Source organism: Gopherus flavomarginatus, chromosome 3, assembly GCF_025201925.1.
Source record: "Gopherus flavomarginatus isolate rGopFla2 chromosome 3, rGopFla2.mat.asm, whole genome shotgun sequence".
In the NCBI taxonomy this organism is placed as follows: domain Eukaryota; kingdom Metazoa; phylum Chordata; order Testudines; family Testudinidae; genus Gopherus; species Gopherus flavomarginatus.
This window is the reverse complement of record NC_066619.1, coordinates 57499977-57519892: the sequence shown is the minus strand read 5'-3', so window position 1 is coordinate 57519892 and position 19916 is coordinate 57499977. Positions and strand designations below refer to the sequence as shown.

General features: G+C 40.2%; 1 protein-coding gene across 22 annotated transcripts in view; it reads left to right on the top strand.

Annotated features, from left to right (window-relative positions):
• The window catches only part of MEF2C (myocyte enhancer factor 2C), a 156784-nt gene that overhangs the window by 97334 nt on the left and 39534 nt on the right, over positions 1-19916 (top strand). For 18 of the 22 annotated variants that reach the window (XM_050943910.1, XM_050943897.1, XM_050943891.1 and 15 more), the window contains one exon: positions 17547-17690. In XM_050943910.1, the coding sequence (XP_050799867.1) occupies positions 17547-17690 (144 nt within the window). Of the gene's footprint in view, positions 1-17546; positions 17691-17752; positions 17891-19916 lie in introns of all 22 variants that reach the window. The other 4 variants (XM_050943907.1, XM_050943912.1, XM_050943909.1 and 1 more) reach the window with 2 other exon arrangements.

Sequence of the window (19916 nt, the reverse complement as noted above, 5' to 3'; positions counted from 1 at the left end):
AAATAGCTGCCTTTCTTAGGGTCCTTTTTTTTCCTTTCCACGGTGTTTTTAAATATATTTTCAGATGAGCAGTGAGTGTGGTGTCCTGTTAAGAAATACCATGAAACTTTACAAGTCTAGTAGCCATCACTGAAAAAAAATTGATATATGTCACCAATTGCAGACTTGCTGTGATTGTACCCTCAAAACTTTGCGGATGTCCCTGAGGAGAGAACATTTCTCCTCTGTGTACAGTAAAAGTAAATGAGTTAGATAGCCGCTTTATTTAAATAAACAATTAGACTAATTTAGCTGATATATCTGTGTATTATTTAGGCCTTTATCTTGTAGTTCTTCATTCATCTAATGCTCACAAATTTTGAGGATTTTTAACTAACTGAAAAATGTATTGAGAGCTTTGGCAAGGATTTAGAGAAATTCTACTCTATTTTATTCTGTCGAGGTTTTTATAGCATCGCTGGTGGATTAGAGTGCATGAGGCAGCAGTGAACAAATTAGTTATACTGGGAGAGAGGATTTAAGGGAGGGATTGGGGTAGGTAACTTAAAACAGTTGGGAATTTTGTTTTTGTTTTGTTTTTTTGGTTTGTTTTTTGTTTGTTTTTTAAGGAATCTGAATACCCTGCACAAACACAGTAACAGGGTGTGGAAATGTCAGCACAGTTCACAGGGTTATTTGGGCCTGAGTATTGTTCTGCTCAGTTCCTGTAATGCTGCTGGTGATAAGGCTCTGGAGACAAAGGACGATAATTGATGGAAGGGGACTTAAATCACTGCAAGAAGAATCAAGGTCCTTGTATCTGTGAACATTGACTCTTCTGGTCTCCTTCCTTCTTGTAAAGCATTTTGTCTTCTTGCATGTTGGCCCCCAACTGCTCTTTGTAATAGAGGCAGACCACAAGTGATTCCTTTATGCAGTATACAGGGTATAATTGTGTCTGTGTGGTGTATTAGTAATTACCAAGGCTGAATTCCCATATTGTATCTTTACTGCAAGCATGGAAAAATAGGACACACGACGCAGCACAGCCATTTTCAACCTAGATAGTGAGCTACTTATAGCTACATTCCAGAGACAAAGGTTTTTGTGAGCAAACCCATTTTTCATTTTCATCAAGACATCCCTGCTTTGTAAAATGTAGTTATTTACCTGAACTCTTATCCAGAACTATTAATCAGAAGCCTAGAAATACCATACCTTTTGCTAAGTCACAACCGTTCTTAATTCAAACTGCTAAACATCCCCCTTCCTCCCAAGACTTTTTGTTGTATTTAGATCCTGCGCGATGCTTTGTGCTCTCAGTCAGTGTGGAGGTGAGTAGTTTGACACTGAGCTCCTTGCATAAGCAGCCTCTTCAGATACTTACACATAAGAGTAAAATTAATGAGTGTGTAAGTCTTTGCAGACATAGGCCCTTCGCCACTACCATATAGTTTTATTAGGTAACCTAACAGATTATTAATTGCTAAATAGTTCTGATATGTGAAATTCACCACTCAGAATTAATTAAGGGCCTCATTCAGTGCCCACTGAAGTCAACAGGGGTCTTTCCATTCAGAAGATTGCGGCTCAAGTTTAAGTGCAGCCATGTCCGTTTTAAGGAGCCATTTCTGCCACCTTCGCACACAGTGAGTAGCACTCTTAGGCCTCAGTCCTGCTAATACTTACAAATTGTGCTTAGCTTTAGGTAGGTGAATAGCCCTATTGGAGTCAGTGGGACAACTCACATACATAAAATTAAGTGTCTAAGTGTTTGTTTACAGAAGTAAGGCCTTACTCCTCAAGTGTGTGTCATGGTGACAGGACGGGTTCTAAATAGTTTAGAACATGGCTCGCCCTTACATGTCTGCACAGGGAAGTAAGGATTTCCGCCTCCCTTGCATGGCCATGTCGAGTTGACCACAGTTGCAGTCCCAACTCTTCAGGCAGATGGGTGCTGCGTACAAGATTCTTTCCCTGGCAACAATGGGGCAGAGAGTGTGTGTGAATAGGGCTAGAGAGTAAGTGGAGGCATGGCTTTGCTGTCTACTTATCCTCCACATGGGAGTTACCCCTTCAGGACACATCTACACCGCAATAAAAGACCCGCGGCACAGCAGTGGCTGGCCTTAGACATCTGACTCAGGCTTGTGGGGCTTGGGCAGTGGGGCTGAAATCGCAGTGTAGATGTTCGGGTTTGGGCTCAGGTTGGAGCCCAGGCTCTGGAACCCTGTGAAGGGGTTGGATTTCAGAGCCCAAGCCCTAATGTCTACACTGCAGTTTTTAGCTCTGTAGCCCTAGTCCGGCCACTGGCCTGAATCAGTTGATCTGGGCTCTGAGCTGGGTGCTGCAGGGCAATGTACAAGTTTTTATTAGCAGCAAAGAATCCTGTGGCACCTTATAGACGAACAGACGTTTTGGAGCATGAGCTTTCGTGGGTGAATACCCACTTCGTCAGATGCATCTTTGCATCTGACGAAGTGGGTATTCACCCACGAAAGCTCATGCTCCAAAAAGTCTGTTAGTCTATAAGGTGCCACAGGATTCTTTGCTTCTTTTACAGATCCAGATTAACACGGCTACCCCTCTGATACTTGGCAAGTTTTTATTGCAGTGTAGACATACCCTTAAATGCTCAGTCTGGAGCACAATGCCTCCCATGCTCTCCTGCACCAATGCACCTTTCCTTGCTCTGGACTGCATGCAGATAACAGTCTCCCCCGTGGCTCCTTCCCACAGTTTTTATGATTGTGGCAAAAGTTCTGCTAAACTTCAAAGTATGCTGACATTTCTTCTTTGTTACAGTAAATAGATTTCAATTAATTATTTATTTCTGTGCTATAAAATGTGCATCCATCCTGTATGTATTATGTAGCTGATATTGATTGGACTCCATTTGCCTCACATTCAGAGAGGCCTCCAGGTGCTTGTGATACGGCGTACATAAAACAAAAATGAAACTAATGTAAGTTTATCAAATTTACAGCCATGTAAAACCTCAAACATGTTTGCTTTGTTATGCCACATTTTTAATAATCATAAGCTCAGTGACCAATTGTGAATTAATGTTTGTGGTAAACAATTAACTATAACTGATGTTTATGTATAAAATATTCATTTTTCTTTGAATAAAAAACACCTTTTGTTAAAGGGGGGGCACAGTTGAATCAACATTTGCTGGATGTTCTATTTTAGAAACCCACTCTGATGGGGTCATTTTGTTTTCCATCATTAGTTTCCATATGATCGTTTTTATACATAGTCAGCAATTTATGAAGAAGTAAATATTCTAGTAAAAGAGGTTGTGCCAACTTTATTCTAAATGGTTTGTTAATGTCTTTGCACTATAGGGACTGGCGATAAGGGGAAAAATCTTTAAAGTATTGGATATGCTTGCATTAAAAAAAATCTCAAACCTATTTATTTATATCATCCTGTGTGATCTATAGACAACTATAATTACGTTTTATAGTGCACTGTTATAAAAATGTGCATGCACTTTACTTTGAGTTGTTAAAGTATACGTTTATTTCTTTGATCCAACATTATAGCACACAGACTGTTCAAAGGAAGCAAATTATAGAAGAGTCAATACGAGGATTTTAAACAACACACAGCTGCTATAGATTGACTCAAAAGAGATCAAAATCTTGACAGACAAGCAATTACTAATGGATTGTGCTGAGTTTAAAATATGTTTTGTTCACTTCAATAGGATTATGGATATAACGTGATAAAATGTAAAAACGCTCAATTTATACTTTATCTGTTGTAATCTAAGGTTTGGTTATTACATAGTTCTTGCATGTTCAAACTGATGTAATAAAATGGGATTTTTACGATTTTGTCTCCAGTGGCTATAATAAATATATGCCTTAGCATTTGAATTATATTTTTGCAGCATATATGAAAAGAGATTTGCTCTCTAAATTTCCACTTATCCCACATCTATTAATATTAACTTTTGAATAATAATTCTCTCAATTACATAGTCAGACTTAGTGCTTTTCATTGATAGAATTGCAAGCATTTTACGAAGGTAGGTAAACATTATTTTGTAGATGAAGCAAGTGAGGTGATTTAACCAAAGGCAACTGCAGAACCCAGGTTTTATAAACCTAAAAGCCAAGGCTTAATCCCCTGGACCACACTGCTCCATTTTAAAGGCCAGTACTTCTTTCCTGGCATAAGTCTCTTCCCTTCAGCAAGGGACTTGGGTGGAGGAGGGGGCATACAGCTCTTTATAGCTGTTAGTTGTTAACTTAAGCTCTTGGGTGTGTGTCAGACAGACTACATGCCAATTTAGGAAAGACAGTCCTTGTTTTTTCAGCAAAGCATTGATTCTTTTCCCATGCTATCCTTCTAAAAATCTCTCCTATTCTAGTTCAAAAGAGTTAAAAGGTGTGTTCCTATTTTTCTCTCTCCAGATGTCTCCATTAATAGCTTTCAAATGTTGGCAGGTATAGGGGGTTCCACCTAATTGGCTTCATTAGCAGAACCCTTGAACTGTCAGGCCCCCTGCAGATAACAAGATTTGACAGTTTTGATTTGAAGTGCATCAGTGGTAAGGAGTTTGCTTTCTGGAAGTAAATCAGGCTGACAGCAGTACCTGTAAAGGATTCGCTACTAGGGCTATGCTAACTTATTGCACTGTAACTCAAATGGGGGTAAGATGCACCTGGCTTCGGACTTTAATGAAACATTACCAACCTCTCTGCCCTTCCCACAGAATTCATTTCCATCCAACAAGTCTAGGATCTGCCCCTCCCCCTCTGTTTACAGTCTTCATTTCTCCTCCTCCTGCAGTGGAGATGAGGCAAGTTCTAGTGAAAAGTTCCACTGGGAAATGGGCTGCCTGACTTTCAGTGTGGGGAGGGTCACTGTTAAATAGTTCTCTGCCCTGCTCCCTGTGAACAAATCCTGGGTCTGCCGCTGCTGCTGCCCTTCCCAAGTAGGAGTAATACCATGAAGTTGACCAGGTTCTTGACAGTTTATTTGCTGCCTACAGGCTTCTGCATAACCATAGTGAACACAACCAATGTCTTGTTAATTTTAGCCAGTTTCTGCTTAACAAAGTCATGAGCATCAGCAGCACTGGAGCTGTCTTGCTGCAGATTTAGCAAGTCACTATTGCATTGGCCTATGCCCAGCTTGTGTTGAGAATCTGTCCATGTGAGATACTTATATGGCCCACATTGCCATAGTATCGTACAGTCTCACAGTCTTTTACGTGTATTCATCCTCACAACACACCTGTGCAGTAGGGAAGTGCTATTATCTACATTTTTAAGAGATGGGGACTGGTGGGAGGGGGGACCCAGAGGTAGAGGCTGGGTTCACTAAAAAATATAGGCATGGTAATGCTGAGCGTTGCCACGCCTAACTTTTAGACACATAGAACATCACTGGGATTCACAAAGCCTGTGTCGGGCATCTAGGCTCCTTATACAATGAGTGGGGAGAGATAGGCACTTTAGAATGGGATTCACAAAAGCCAGCACCTAGGCAGCTCTTTGCCTAAAACAGCCAATGGGAGATGCCAAGGCACGGGATTGCTCAACACCTAAATCCAGCCTCTGGATTCTAAGATGCAAACCCTCTTGGAGTTAGGCACCTATTGTGTTTTTTCAAGAAGCTGGAGGGGAGAGGTCGTAACTCCTTCCTAACTTTTATCCCAGTGATTCAGGTATTTACCTGGGATGTGGAAGACTCTTTGTTCAAGTCCCTTCTCCAGGGGAGAAGAGGAAAGTGATTGAACAGGGCTCTGCCCCCTCTTACATGAAAACCCTAGCCACTGGGCTATGGAATATTCTGAGATGGGTCTCCCTCAGTTGCTTCTGTTGAGGTTTTGCACTGTGGGTTAAATAAGAGTCGTCGGGCCAGAGAGAGAGAGCAAAAATAACAAAAGAATGACCCTGTAGACTGGTGAGTAGGACATCCACCTGGGAGACCCAGGATTCAGTCCCACCTATACAATGACTTTTTTAATTATTTAGCCAGAGTGGAACAGGTTCAACAAGAGAGACTGAGGGTCTACCTTGCCTTCGGTCAGAATGTTCCATAGCCCAGTGGGTGCTGTACTTACCTGAGAGATGGTAGAACCTGTTTAAATCCTTTATTACCAACAGGCAGAGGAGGGACTTGAACTAGGATCTCTCACATCCTGTGTGAGTGCCCAAAACACTGGGGTGAAAGTTATGAGGGGAGGGAAGTTTTGTTCAAGTACCAGCTCAGACACCACAGGAGAGGCAGATGGAGGAATGCCTATCTTCCACCAGTTCATGCATCACACTGGGGCTGAGAGAAGCAGTAGTGTGTACACAGAGGCAGAAACATAGGCAACAAGGGAACATTTACTGCAAAAACTTAGTACCAAGAGAACTTAGGCACAGACAGGATTCAGCAGCAGTTAATGGGGATTTTGTGAACCCCAATGGGGCCTGATTCTGGGATTGAGGCACCTAAGTCCTTTTGTGAATCTAGCTCTAAGTGACTCGGCCAAGTTCACAAACAAAATCCATAGTGGCTAGAACCCAGGGTTTCTGAGAGCTAGATTAGCCCCCAACCACTGGACCACCTATCCTTATAGCTTAGAAGCTTATCTTTTTATGCATAAGAGCTAGTAACAAACAGATTCTGCTGCACTAGATGGCTCTTGTATACGAAAGCTTCTGGCCAAGAGGATTTTTCAAAATCTAGCCATGGGTTCTTTCTTTTTGCTGACACATCCCCTTGGAGAGTGGTTATGACCTAGGTGAGAGCAGAGTGGCAGTAGCAATATGTCTTCTGAAGGAGTCATGCTGCAGGAATGGAGTAATGGGAAGGGGACTGCATTTCTAGGATAACCATATAGCCGGAGAGCTGTACCCCATCTCCCTAGAGAGGCCAACAACCCTTACTCCCTCCCCACTTAATGAACGTTTAGTTAAGAATCTTTCAAGTTTCAAATGGCAGTTTCCAGGTGTATTGCATGTCTCCTGTGGGATTTTCCATGAGAGTATATGATCTGGCTCATTGGTTGTAACAGAAGCAATGCTAGTGAGCAGATGAATGCATGTCATGGTCTAGAGACTTTAATAGCTGTTTAAAGATAAGTTCTATTATGTACTAGAAACGTTTGTGTGAAGTGTATTTAATGCACATTACTAAATTAACTGAAAAATCTTAACAGATAATAGGTCTTAAAACAGCTATGGAAGTCTCTGTCTTTTCTCAGCCATCTGCTAAATGCGTCCATAGTAAAAAATTGTGGACCAGATTCTCCCCGCAGGTATGTAATGTGCACACATTGAAATGAATGGGATATACTTGTGTATATCCTGAGGTCAGAACTTGACTCTATCAGCAAATTGGCAAGTTGGTGGCTTAGTATTTCTTTGGTAACTAAAGTGTGGATTCTGCAAAGAGACCTCCCATATGAATTCTTTGTAAGGGATTAAATCTTTCATTTGTAACAAATCATTTTAAAAAAATATTGATTTGTACATTTTACAGCTGGATGAAACAATTATACAATTATAAAAATAAATGGCAGTTTTCCTTTGCATTTGAAAGACACAGCTATTCAGAGGTGTTTGCTGCTTGTCATATCGATAACATCGTTATTTTAATTCTCTGTAATTTGATCCTCTGTAACATAAATTTGCAAATTCTTCAAAAGAGAAGTCTGTACTAACATTGATACATTCATTATTTTCATGAAGACCTCCAAGGAAAACCCAGGTGCTGCAGGAAGTGGTGTTGGTGTCTCAGTGGGTGGCATTTTCACCGCTGAGTCAGTACTGCACCAGTTCCCCAGCACACTGCTACTGGATGTACTGTCTTTCAGATGAAATGCATAACCAAAATGTTGTAGTCATCAAAAATTCCATGGCACTTTTGTTTGCCCCACAGTCTAAGGAAAATTTAATCTCCAGTGATTATAGTCTATCCTACAACTTCAATTATACATCATTTCTTGTCCTGCAAATAGTCAGCTGGTGCTTTCTTACACAGGATTACTTTGATATTTCCACCCCAGAGGTGGTTGCATTTTAATGGATGGGGATGCAGTCTCTATACATACAATTCCTGGAAGCATTGTAGAATCCTTTGAAATGATAGGTAATATATACATGCAAAATGCAATTCATAGCATCTATAATTCTTGATGCAAATAAGCTCTCATTGACAAATGTTCTTTTATGAAATACGTGGTTTGGTTTTTCAGATTTTCCCAGTATCTTTCGTATGGAATTGTGTATTAAAGGTTTCAGTTTAGGTCATGAAAAACGAGCAGCTGTCTTTGAATGAAATAGTTAACTTTTCTATGGTCATTTATATTTAGGCCTACAAATTTAAGGTATTATACATGTGAAGAATTAGTAATACAGATGTAATAGACTTTCTGTTATACTTATGTAAATTTGGAGTAACTTCACTAATCTCAATACAGTTGCTCCAGATATACCCCTGTGTAAATGAGATCAGAATCCAGCCTCATGTTTCTCTCTTCTGCTAATTTACACAGGTGAAAATGTTGCGAGTGCTGCTCCAGCTTGAGGCTGGAGAAGGATTATAGACAGAGAGACAGAAGGAGAGGGAGAGTAACAATCAGTGTTTATTTTGTAATGGCCTCATATTCCATAATAAAGCTGAGCTGATTCTGCTGAACAACTGTAATTTTTGCTTTCCATTCTTGCTGTCATTGCAGTAAAACCTAACAAAAATCTCAGTAGCCTCTTCTATTTCAAATAGGGCTAACCATGAAGAATTCTCCATACAGCACTCTGCTCCCCATTATAACCACATAACTAGATTAAGTTTAAACAAAATCAGGCATTTTCAGTGAATTTTTACTTTGAGACCTTTGACAGGTGCTGTATAACCGTGAGTATTATTTAGAATAAGGTATTATTTAGAAGGCTGAGATGAACTGAGTGCAGGAAGAAGGGCAGTGAGAGGGCAAAGATAACTTAAAGCCACCTTCTTGCCTCCCGGTATTCTGAACCTGGCCAGGGGTTTCCCTGTTGTAAAGGGCTATGAGCAATCAAGAATAGCCAGAGAGCATAGCTATTCTCCTGGCACACCCACTATGTCTGGGGCTCTGTGGGAGGCCACAGAGAGCCGTTTGCAAGCTCTGTGCCAACTGGGGAGCCAGCTTGTGTTGGAGCTATTCCCCAGGAAAATGGAGAGCTGATGCCTTTTAAGCCCACTTTAGGGCAGTAGAGAATTGGAGACTAAGTATTTATCACTACTTTGTTGCATTAATTTTTGTCACTGAACTGAAGCACATGAAACATAGATCTATGGGTCAAATTCTGGCTGGACATTGTACATAGGGACATGCCAAAAAAAAGTGAGGGGGGAGAGGTGGGGCAGACTTGGAATGTGGATGTAGAGGTTTTCCTCACTTATTCTGTTTTCCCCCAAAACTTGCAGAGATGCTCCTCTACAAACCCTGTCACAGTAGCTGTGAAGAGCTTTCTAAAGTGAAGGTCTCCAGGTGGACATATTGCTTGCAGTGGTCACTATTCAGTCCTTAACACACAAATGCCCCTGATTAATCCGTCTCTGCCCACTATTCTTGGCACTATATTTTCATAATGGAGCTGGCTTTGAAAGTGCACTTCATTTTTAGGCAGTGTTTTTAAAATTGTGTTTATTTCACTGAAAAAAATTGGTTACTAACATCTAAAAATTAATTTTGTTTGTCCGAAATTAAATTGTCAAAGAATACAAATATAAAAAAAAATTGAAATATCATTTACATTGGCTGTTGTCAGATTGGTAGCAGTTCAATGAAATGCAGTGATCCCAGTTAAAACAATAGCATAATGATAGCAATAAATCTTTACAGCATAGATTTAATTGCTGCATAGCCTGAATATATACATTTCTTATTTAAAGAATATCCATGTTGTATGAAAATATACATTGTAGTTTTTATTGCCCCAATATAGCATACTTTGGAAATAGTAAGTTTGGATCTAGTGCTGTATTAGAGTAACTGTTTGTTTGTTTTGAGAGTGGAGACTTAAAAAAAAGTTTTGTCCGATGTGGATCTAGATTTGGACTAAAAATTAAACTGTATTGAGAGCTGATATACTAGGGGAGCATATACACAAAGCGTAACCGTTATATTTTTATACCCTTTACCCAGATAAGAGCTGAAAATCGTGACAATATTACGAGTACAAAAAGCAGACCACTGAAATACACAGAGATTAGCAGCCCCAATCAGCAGAGACACGACAGAAAAAGCCATCTATGGCCATGTTGCAGCACAGGCAGTTACGATTGGCTGTTGTCATTTGGCCTTTGCCAAATTAGACAACAGGTGCAGAATTGCTGACAGGTGTGGATATCTAGGATGAGTAAAATTGCTGATGGCTAGTGATGTATCCTCGTGTCAGATTGTAAACTGCTGAGCTCTGACAGAAAGAGAAGCCAACTCGCATGTCTTCAGATCACTTGATGTGTTCTCAGTCTCCCTCCCTCCCTCTCACATTCTCTCTCTCCAGTTTCAGTGGCCCCAGATGAATTCCTGGGTGACTAAACTCAGACCCTAGCAGAACCCAAGGTTGTGATCTGTGTGTTCTGTCAAAGCCTGGGAAATGTGATCTTGTCAATTGAGAGTTAGTGTAAGAATTCTGAGCCAATTGCCTGGTAAAAATTTTTTACAACCTTTAATTGTATGGCAAGAGCTCAGCTTGAAAGCTCAAATTAAGCTTGAAGGATAAGGAAACATGTTCCTTAAGATCAGAGGAATAATTCAGATTTAAAATTTATATAAAAATAATTTACAAATACAATAATTGAGAAGAGAAACATTTTGGATTCACTATGAAATAAACATGAACTTTGTTTATCTATGCATAGTGTACATGGACATGATTTAGCAGAAATAATATAAAAGTTTATGACAATCTCCTCATGTGGTCTGTTTTTGTTTGCTTGTTGGATAATCCAGAAAAATACATGGTTGAGTTTTGTTAAGATGAGATCCGTGAATCTGATATATCCGTTTTCTACTTTTTTTCATGAGCCCAAAAGTGCTCTGCTTAATTTAAGTCAATACCAAATTTAAAAAGTGTTTTATGAGTGGATGAAATTGAACAATGAGGAGTGGATTGTGTCTGACCCCTGCTCTAGTGTACAGGGCACAAGGAGCCTTCCCTAACATGCATCCCCCATAGAAAAGCCACACACAATAGCAGTCCCTGCATGCAGGATGGAGAGCAAAGACTGCTCCCTCTGAGGGCTGCGAGAGGCACAAATTGCCCATAAGAGAGCAAGGAGGAGGCAGCCTTCTATAACAGACAGACAGACCTTTCTGACTCAAAGTGGGGCAGACACACTGGAAGCAATGGTGGAGCTAATAGGGGCAGCAGGGTGGACAACTTCTCCCCCCCTCCCGCAGCCTTCAGATGTATGTGTGGCATCGGCGCTAGCATATTATGCAATTGGCAAGAGGAGATGTATGACATGAATTTTCACACAGGGTTGGAGAGCAAGTCAATCCCTTAAGCAATCAATCCATGCTCCATGTCGCAATACCACTCACTCAACTTTAATATAGTTTCCCTGATTCATAACAGAAGGATGGCCAAGCCAGATCTGATTGGCTTTTCATCTCCATGTACCAGGTCACAATGCCCAGAGAGGGAAGCCAGGACCAGGCCTGCAGGACAGGAACCGCCACTGCTGGGGAAATGCAGAGCAGGCTTGTTCTCCAGTCCACCACCCCCAGTTACAAAATGTAGCTCTACCAACAACTGGAATGCACAAGCTGCACCATTCTAAGGGTATAGATTCCCTTAGAATGGACCCTGGACCTGGACATCTCCTAGAATGCAGGCCCTTCCAGAGTTCCCCTGGGGCTTTGTGACTCTTCATCACCAACAATATGGGCCAGGGCCTAAATGACACAGCCTGGCCCCAGGAAAACAAAATAATTCTGCCTTGCCTATGATGTATCAAAACACCATGCTTCATTTTGGTTGGATAGCCCTTGTTTATTTGACTGGCACATTACTAGAACCTGAATAGAATAGAACAGAGTCCACAAGAAATTACAAATATGTAGAAACTCCCTGCCCTGAGGAGCCAATAATCCAATGTGCATGTAGACCTGACAGCAGTTGGTAGTTCAAAAGACAAGAGGAACAGATACTATTGGCAAGGTTCACCATATTATTTGGTTCCACAAAAAGTGTGATTAGAATAGGTATGCGGAGGAGGAGAGGGTAATCACTTGGCACACAAAAGTGGGAGGCAGTTCCAAGCGTAGGTGGTTGGTGTATTGCTATGAAAAGAATGCTCGTATGCATTAGTTTAAAAGAAGAGGACAGAGGATGTACGTAAAGACTAGACAATGGTTTGTCTTTGGCACGTAGGTGAAAATAACATAGTAAGAGTTTAATGTGTGGTTATTGAAATACAGCTATATTTGCATAGCTCTGTAACTTGTTTCAAAGAGACCTTAAACCACACAAGCATTTTATAATTTATACCACAAAGGTGAGAAATTTTCCAGTTTGGGTGTTTGTATAAAGTTGTTTGTCTGGAGCAGATTAGGTGACAGTAAGAGTAATAGTGTGCTATATGATTCTCCGAAACATACAATTAAAATACATTAGTGCCAGCATACTAGTTTCTATTCACTATTAAAAGCAAAAAAAAAACCCCAAATCCTACATAAATGGAACATAAAATTTGAGATTTAGTCGCACAGAAGTTGGGGAATTCAGATGGACAGTTCCCTTAACCCTTTCTCTTTGTGCTTATCATTTCACTAATGTCTTTCATTACATGATTGCACCACAAATCGTATGGTATCAAAAATTTCATCATAATATATATGAGAAAGGGAACTGAGTGAAGGTTGACTTCACTTTACATTTCCTGACAATGCTTCTGTTGCAATAGATGTTCAGATGAATCTAGCACATGGTTTAAATATGTGTGTCCTGTTCTTTCCAGAGTGTCCATGAATGTAATTGGCCTTTTTGAAGTGGCTGTTTCAATAGGGCAGTTCAAAATATGAAAGCATTACAACTTATTACTGTCTACCTCTACAGGTGGACTACATAGCCATCAGGAGCAGCAGAGGGTTCAAACCACTTGTCGCTGATAGCTTGAAGGTTTCCCATGGCCACATACAGGAAAGGGAGGGAAAATGAAGAGCACTCAGGTTGTTGTTTTTTTTCTGACAGCTCAATATAATTTACCAGAATTACAACTGGATGGGTAGTCCTGGTTAGTAATGGGAGTATCAGATAGGGAACACTGTGGGGGGCTCCTTTCAGAATGCATCACAGGAGAGGGAATTAGTGGGTTCTACATTTGGCCATTCAGGAGTCTTGCTTGTATGAGGGTTTAAATCCTTACACAGGAAGAGTCCATCATGGGAGCACTGTACTCAATATCACACAAAGGAAAGTGGCTGCTGGTCCAGTAGTAGATTAGTAGGTCATTGGGACCAGAGCAAAGAAATCAGCTGAATCTATATAGAAAAGCTGAATTGTTAGTTGCATAAAGTTAGGCCCTGTTACTTTACATCCCTGTCTTTCATGTAAAGTGTTTTCTCTGCAATTTGCATAGTTGACATAACAAGTGGAGCTTGGCTCTCTCCAGAACGAATGTATCTGCAGCATGTCAGGCCACAGAAGGCGGTGGATACTGGCTCCCCAGCACACTGTATTGAGAAGAAAAGTCAGTCCACTGCAGAAGGGTAAAAGAAAACAAAAAGCAATGCAAAAGTGAATTATGGAGCTGGCTGAAGGAGGGGAGCTCATGTACATAAATCCACAACTCACTGTTCTGGCCTTCTTCTCTTCCCCTTCCAGCTAAATTAATGCTACTGCAGTATTATGAGAATCTTCCCTACTAGCACGTTGCTTTGTAAGCTTTTAGGTTGTAGTGACTATGTGCTGCCCTGGTAGAGTAAGAACTGGCTGATAGTACAGTATTTTTTGAAACAGCTGTAAACTTGTAATGTAATGAAGGTAAAACTGTTTGTGCCACATTCACAGCATGATAGTTAGCACAATGTCAGCACTTCCCTTTTCAGAAGTTTATAGTGCAGGGTTTAGACTAAATTGTTGTCATATGAGATTTCAGCCAAGGAAATTTTCCTTTAACAGTTTTGTTGTTAAAATGCCATGGTTGTTTTTCTGGATTATTGGAATGCAAACTAAAAGAGATGTTAATTGCTTGGGAAAAGCGGTGCTTCCATAGCACAAAATGACTTGTTTTCTTTTTTTAAATAATTTATAATTTTGTTTGGGATTCTCCGTAATATAATCCAATCTACAATTGTTTAATTTCATCCTATAAAAATTCCCTAAATGGAACTTGTGCAAACTAGCTAATCACCAGGATGATGTCAGAGGACTGGCCAATTTCCAGGGTTTGGGGAAGGATACTAGGGTTTAAAAAGAAAGCCTTTCAGTGGCCAGGTACCTTCCCTCTATCTCATGTCATGCCTCTGGCCTGCTGTGAGTCCCAAATGGCCCCAATTATCCCATGTTGAGAACCATCCTCCCATTTTTAGTCTGTCCTTTTGGTATGTCTTTTCTCCCCCAGCTGCTGGGTTCAGCCCCCATACTCATCTCAAACAATAGCAGAGAGCAGGTGACAGAGTGGAGACTAGGGAAGAGAAGTTTACATGGAATCTAGAGCAGCTCTGCACTAGGAGGCTTGTTGGGAGATGCAGGAATTGGAATAAGATAAGTGGGTACCTGTCCAGAGATCATGAGAGGTGGGGGCTGATAGGTGTACAGAGATGGTATATTTTTGGAGATGAGAAGAGAAAGAATGAATCAGAGCAGGAAAGAGAGTATGTCTTGTGGTGGGGAGCTTGAGACAATGGGAGAGCTGCTCAGGACCATTATTTTGTCTGGAGTATCACAGTGCAGAATGCTGAAGATGAGATTACTCACTCCTGATATATGTGTCTGTAGCTGCCTGCAGCTGTTGCCTCACACACTGCAAGCCATCAGAAGCAGCTTTCTTGTGGCTATGTGGCTATGGTGGCCCTGTCAGCCAGAGCTCCAGCCTAGCTGGCTAGGTTGCAGCCCTGTCTAGTTCTTTGACATCACAGGGCAGGATTTAGCCCTTAATTTATAAAAGACTAAAGTTTAATTTGTGGGGACTAGAGGCAAGAAGAGTTTGATGATCTTTGTCCAACCCATTATACAAAAACTTGTGCTTCAAGTGAGCATTAGTGAAAATTTGTGGCCACCACTTTTCAGTCAGTTGTGATGGCTACTGTAACCCTCATGCACTATGCCACCTTTCAAATGTTAATGTTTTTTCTAAATGTTTTTTATTTTATATTATGAAAAAATTGAAATTATGATATTAGGCTGGAATCCGCTCTCTTGACAAAGACTGGTGCAAGGCCCTTTATGCCAGTGACCCCACTCTTCCATCACCCACTGTATTTTTACATTTGGAGATGGTGATGGAAAGGAGGCAGAATATTTCTGCTCACCATAGACATGAGCACCATGCCAGCTTTGAGTAAGCCAGCCTGCAGAGGGCATTGGGGGTGAGTTGGGGGGGGACACTAGTCTGAGCACACATCTGATCACATGAAACCCCACAAAAGGGGCACAGAGTGGTAGGGAACATTCTTCTAGCTGGGGAAGGCTGGATTATAGTCCCGAAGCCTGCTCGTCTGTTAATGGTGGAATCTTGTCCCACCCATTGCCACTTGCAAAAAGAGCCTGATCCCGAGTCACTTGAAGTCAATGGGAATCTTTTCATGACTTATATGGGCTTTGAATCAGGCCCAAAATCTGTTCACTTAGGCTTTGTGCAAGGTCCATAGAGAGCTGAATTTCACCCTTGCTGCTAAATATTCTATCCTAAGATCCTTATAGTGGATCTTGTCACCAGTACATTGCACATGTATAGAGAATTCCTGTTTTATATGAATAGCAGAGTCAAGACTCACTGTTCCACTCGGAAAGGAGAATGTCGCTCTTAATGTCTCAAGTTATTTATAGTAAACACAGCAAACAACAAACATTTCAGTTTTTAGTCAGTCCTTTTCCTTCCCATTGGCATGGCTCAGCTTCTTGTCAATGATAAGTTGGTGGTTTGATGGAGCTGGAAATGGCTGTAGGTCTCTGCTAAAACGCAATACAAGAACTCTGACCTTCTAAGACTGAGATATAATTATTATGAGAACCAAAATATAAAATAATGATCAATTCTAATAGCAGAGGGTAATACAGAAGGTAATAATGCACCAGGTCACTGCCATAGTCAAAAAGACTTCGCGAATTCTGACTGTTCCAGCTGGAGCAGAGATGAAGGCACTCTGAGAAACCAAAGAAAACAGTTGTTCCTGCAGTGAGCATCCTCTCCTATCACATGGGTCAAGCTCAGCCAATTAGCGACATGAGAATACCAGGTGCCTCTCCCTCTCCCCCAAGGGACAGGTTTAAATTCAAAATGCACCACAAGTTGGTGCCTGGTAATGTTTGTGGGTACCCAAATGAAAGATTTTTGCAAACCTTTTGCTCTAGGGACTGTTGAAGCAAAATCTGAGCAAACCTATGAAGGCTGGTTTTGTGTATTCTTGCTTTTGCAGTTCATATGAATCTGGTTCTGATATATTTTCAATTTAATCTGGCAAGAGACTCTTCCCTGATGATCCATGCAGGTCAACCAATTAACAAAAAATATCTGAGGCAAGGCATTCGTGCTAAATTGTTAGTTGCTGACTTGGTTGTGTAATGTTTGATGTTTTTTGTCTCCATTACTTAGCTCGTTGATGATGTTCAGAGTTATGAAGGTTGCCTGGAGCGGCTGAACCTTAAACTCATATGTTTTGACTTTTCAGTCAGCATCTGATTTAACAGCATATTTCCCTGTATATTAAATTTCAAACTTCATATCAGTGACACTGTAATGAGAGTCAACAAAAAGCAAACATGGTGCCTAGAAGCTCTCAATCAGAGCAGCATAAGCAATGTCCTCCTCCCCTTTGTCCTATCAAGAGTAAGGAGTGGCATGGCACCATTAGTGTCATCCTTTATGTCAAATTCAAATCAAGGATTTAATTTAAATGCTCTTCCTTCTTCTGTCAAGATCATAGATTCTTAAATCCATGTGCAATGTTTGCATTTCTTCCTTCTGTTCCTTTTTTTTGAGGGGTAGGGGCAACATTGCAATACTCCAATTTAAATGTACTCTTGTTTCGATGTCTCTAGTCATACATTTGAAATGCATAAATATGTTATGTGTTGAAACTAACTGCACATTGTACATCTTAAATACGATCACTTACAGTGGGAAGTATGTATTATAGCATAAGACACTTTATCAGATTGCTTATTCCCATAGTTTATAGACTGATTCTGATTTCAGAGGGAAGAGGTCAGAATGGTTGCCCGTTTGCCACTGGCAAGGGGAGCTCTATAGCGTTGACCTGGCGGATCTGTATTCACTTTCTTTGCCTAATGGCAAATGTAGCAGCCTCCAACTATGGGGCAGTTTGCAGCAATGTAACACCCCTGAATCTCTCTTGCTGCCTGTGTCAAGGTTTGAACTTTCCAAATTATGTATTTCAGACATTGAGAAAGAAAGGACTTAATGGCTGTGACAGTCCAGACCCCGATGCAGACGATTCAGTAGGTCACAGCCCTGAGTCTGAGGACAAGTACAGGAAACTTAATGAAGATATTGATCTAATGATCAGCAGGCAAAGATTGTGTGTAAGTACTCTGAGCTCCTTTCATTTTTTTTTTACTTTTTGATATTTCTCTGAACCTGGCAGGCATTGAACAAGAAAGAAAACAAAGGCTGTGAAAGCCCCGATCCTGACTCCTCTTACGCTCTCACCCCACGCACTGAAGAAAAATACAAAAAAATTAATGAAGAATTTGATAATATGATCAAGAGCCATAAAATACCTGTAAGTACCAAAGGTTAGATGGCTGTCTGCTGATAACTGCTGCAGTAACATACCTTAACCCTTTCAGTTCTGAATTCTTATTGAGAGCATTTAAGCTAGAAACAGGCTTTAATGGCCCTCCCATAGAATCAAATAGAAAAAAATCACAGACATATTTTTTCTCTTGAATTCTCTGCATTTGACACATAGTCAAAACCTCCTATAGGTAAAACCTACGGAAGGAAGTGAAATATACATATATACATTATATTCACTTGATTTACAGAACTGTTTACCACACCACTTGCCCAAATTATATCTAGAAAATAACAATGGAAATCTTTCTTTGTGGATAGGCTAACAAACCCACAGAATACTTTCTGTGGTGATATAGAAAAAATGATGTAGAACTGAAATTCTTATATATATAGTAGCTAATGTATTTTGTACATGTCACTTCAGTTCTTAAGCCTCAATGCTAAATTCAGTTACAGCACTGAAGGGTTACAGCTAATTGCTCGCTGCAGAGAAACAGCCTGCATGAGAGCCTAATGGTAGGATTCAGACATGTTTGTGTGCTGGGGTGATTTTACAGCTTTATCAGAGGATTTGCTTTGACCTCATCAGCATTTCTTTTAATGCTTTAACATGAGCTAAATTTTGTTTTAACCAAGTCAAAATTTCTAACAGTCAGTCATATGCCTTGCCAGATACGTAAGAGAAATAACTCTGCATGTGCTATTTTGTTTGTACACACATACAGAAAAAAAGTAAGTATTATAACTGTTTAATAACATTACACTGGTGATACAAACTGACAAAAGTTCAGAAATTCATGATTAAATCCAATATACCTTGTATAAGAAAGAGAAGCAAGCTGTATAAATAGAATAAAAGCGTATATAACTTAATGTACAGCCACATTTTTAGCCAGTTTCAAGCAAGCATCTGAATTTGCACATCAGTGTTTGCACATACTGTTGATTGCACCTCCAAAAGTGAGCATGCAGCCATTTTGCATGTGCAAAACCTAAATGTGTACATGCAAATAGGAAGGCTGGGTACCAATAGCTTTTTATGTCCCCCAAAGCATATGCCTCTTTTGCAGTCACAGTTCGTTGCACATGCAAAAGCTGATGTCCAAACTGGAGAGACTTTTGTCCTTAAAAAATTTCTGATTCTTCTTTCACAACTTAAATATTGTTTCAACTACTTCTTGGATAAAGAGTTTTTCATATGAGTTAAGGAAAACTTGAATGAGCTGTTCTGGTATCTCTGGTAAAATCATGTTTTGGCAAATCTTTAGAAAATAAATATTTATCCAAGAGACCAGAATAGCTTTAAATTGAACAAATATTCATTTCAAACACATTGTTAAAAATGCTTAGCGTGTATGAAACATTTAATTGAATACATATACACTTTATATTTCCTTCCCTCCTTCCCCACCTTCCTATTGCCTCTCCTCTGTCTAATTCTGTTTGTCAGTAAGAGAGCTTTGATACTGCCACCATGATTTTGCTAAAAGACTTGACACAGATCTTTTTGGTAAAGTGATGGCTTCAATTTATTGAGTCAGTTATTAACTCAGATCTCTAGTCCTTTACCTGGTAAAAATCCTGTCCACTGCAGTCCCTTTCCCCTTTCAGATGATGGATACTAGTTGATCAAACCCCCAGGTGACAGAGGCCTTGATCAAATGGGATTTGATTCCAGAAACCAAAATCCCTCAAGTAATTCACTCCTCATGTACAGAATTGAGTTTCATGCTCCTTGAGAGGCAGTGATCTCATGTGCTACTTGGTTTTGTTATTCCAAAGCACTATATCTCTAACTGCTAAACTTTCTGAAATCCTAAAAAATTCACTCGTGGCTGGGTGTCGATCCTGGCAGCTTTTTAACTCTTTGCAAGCGTAGGCAACAGTGACCAAGAGAGATCCTCACTAAAGCAGGTAAAAACACAGGACAAAATTTTCTTACAAAAGTGTCACAAAAATTTTGTCTATTTTTTCATCAAAATTTTGAAGAAAAAATTTACCACCAGCTC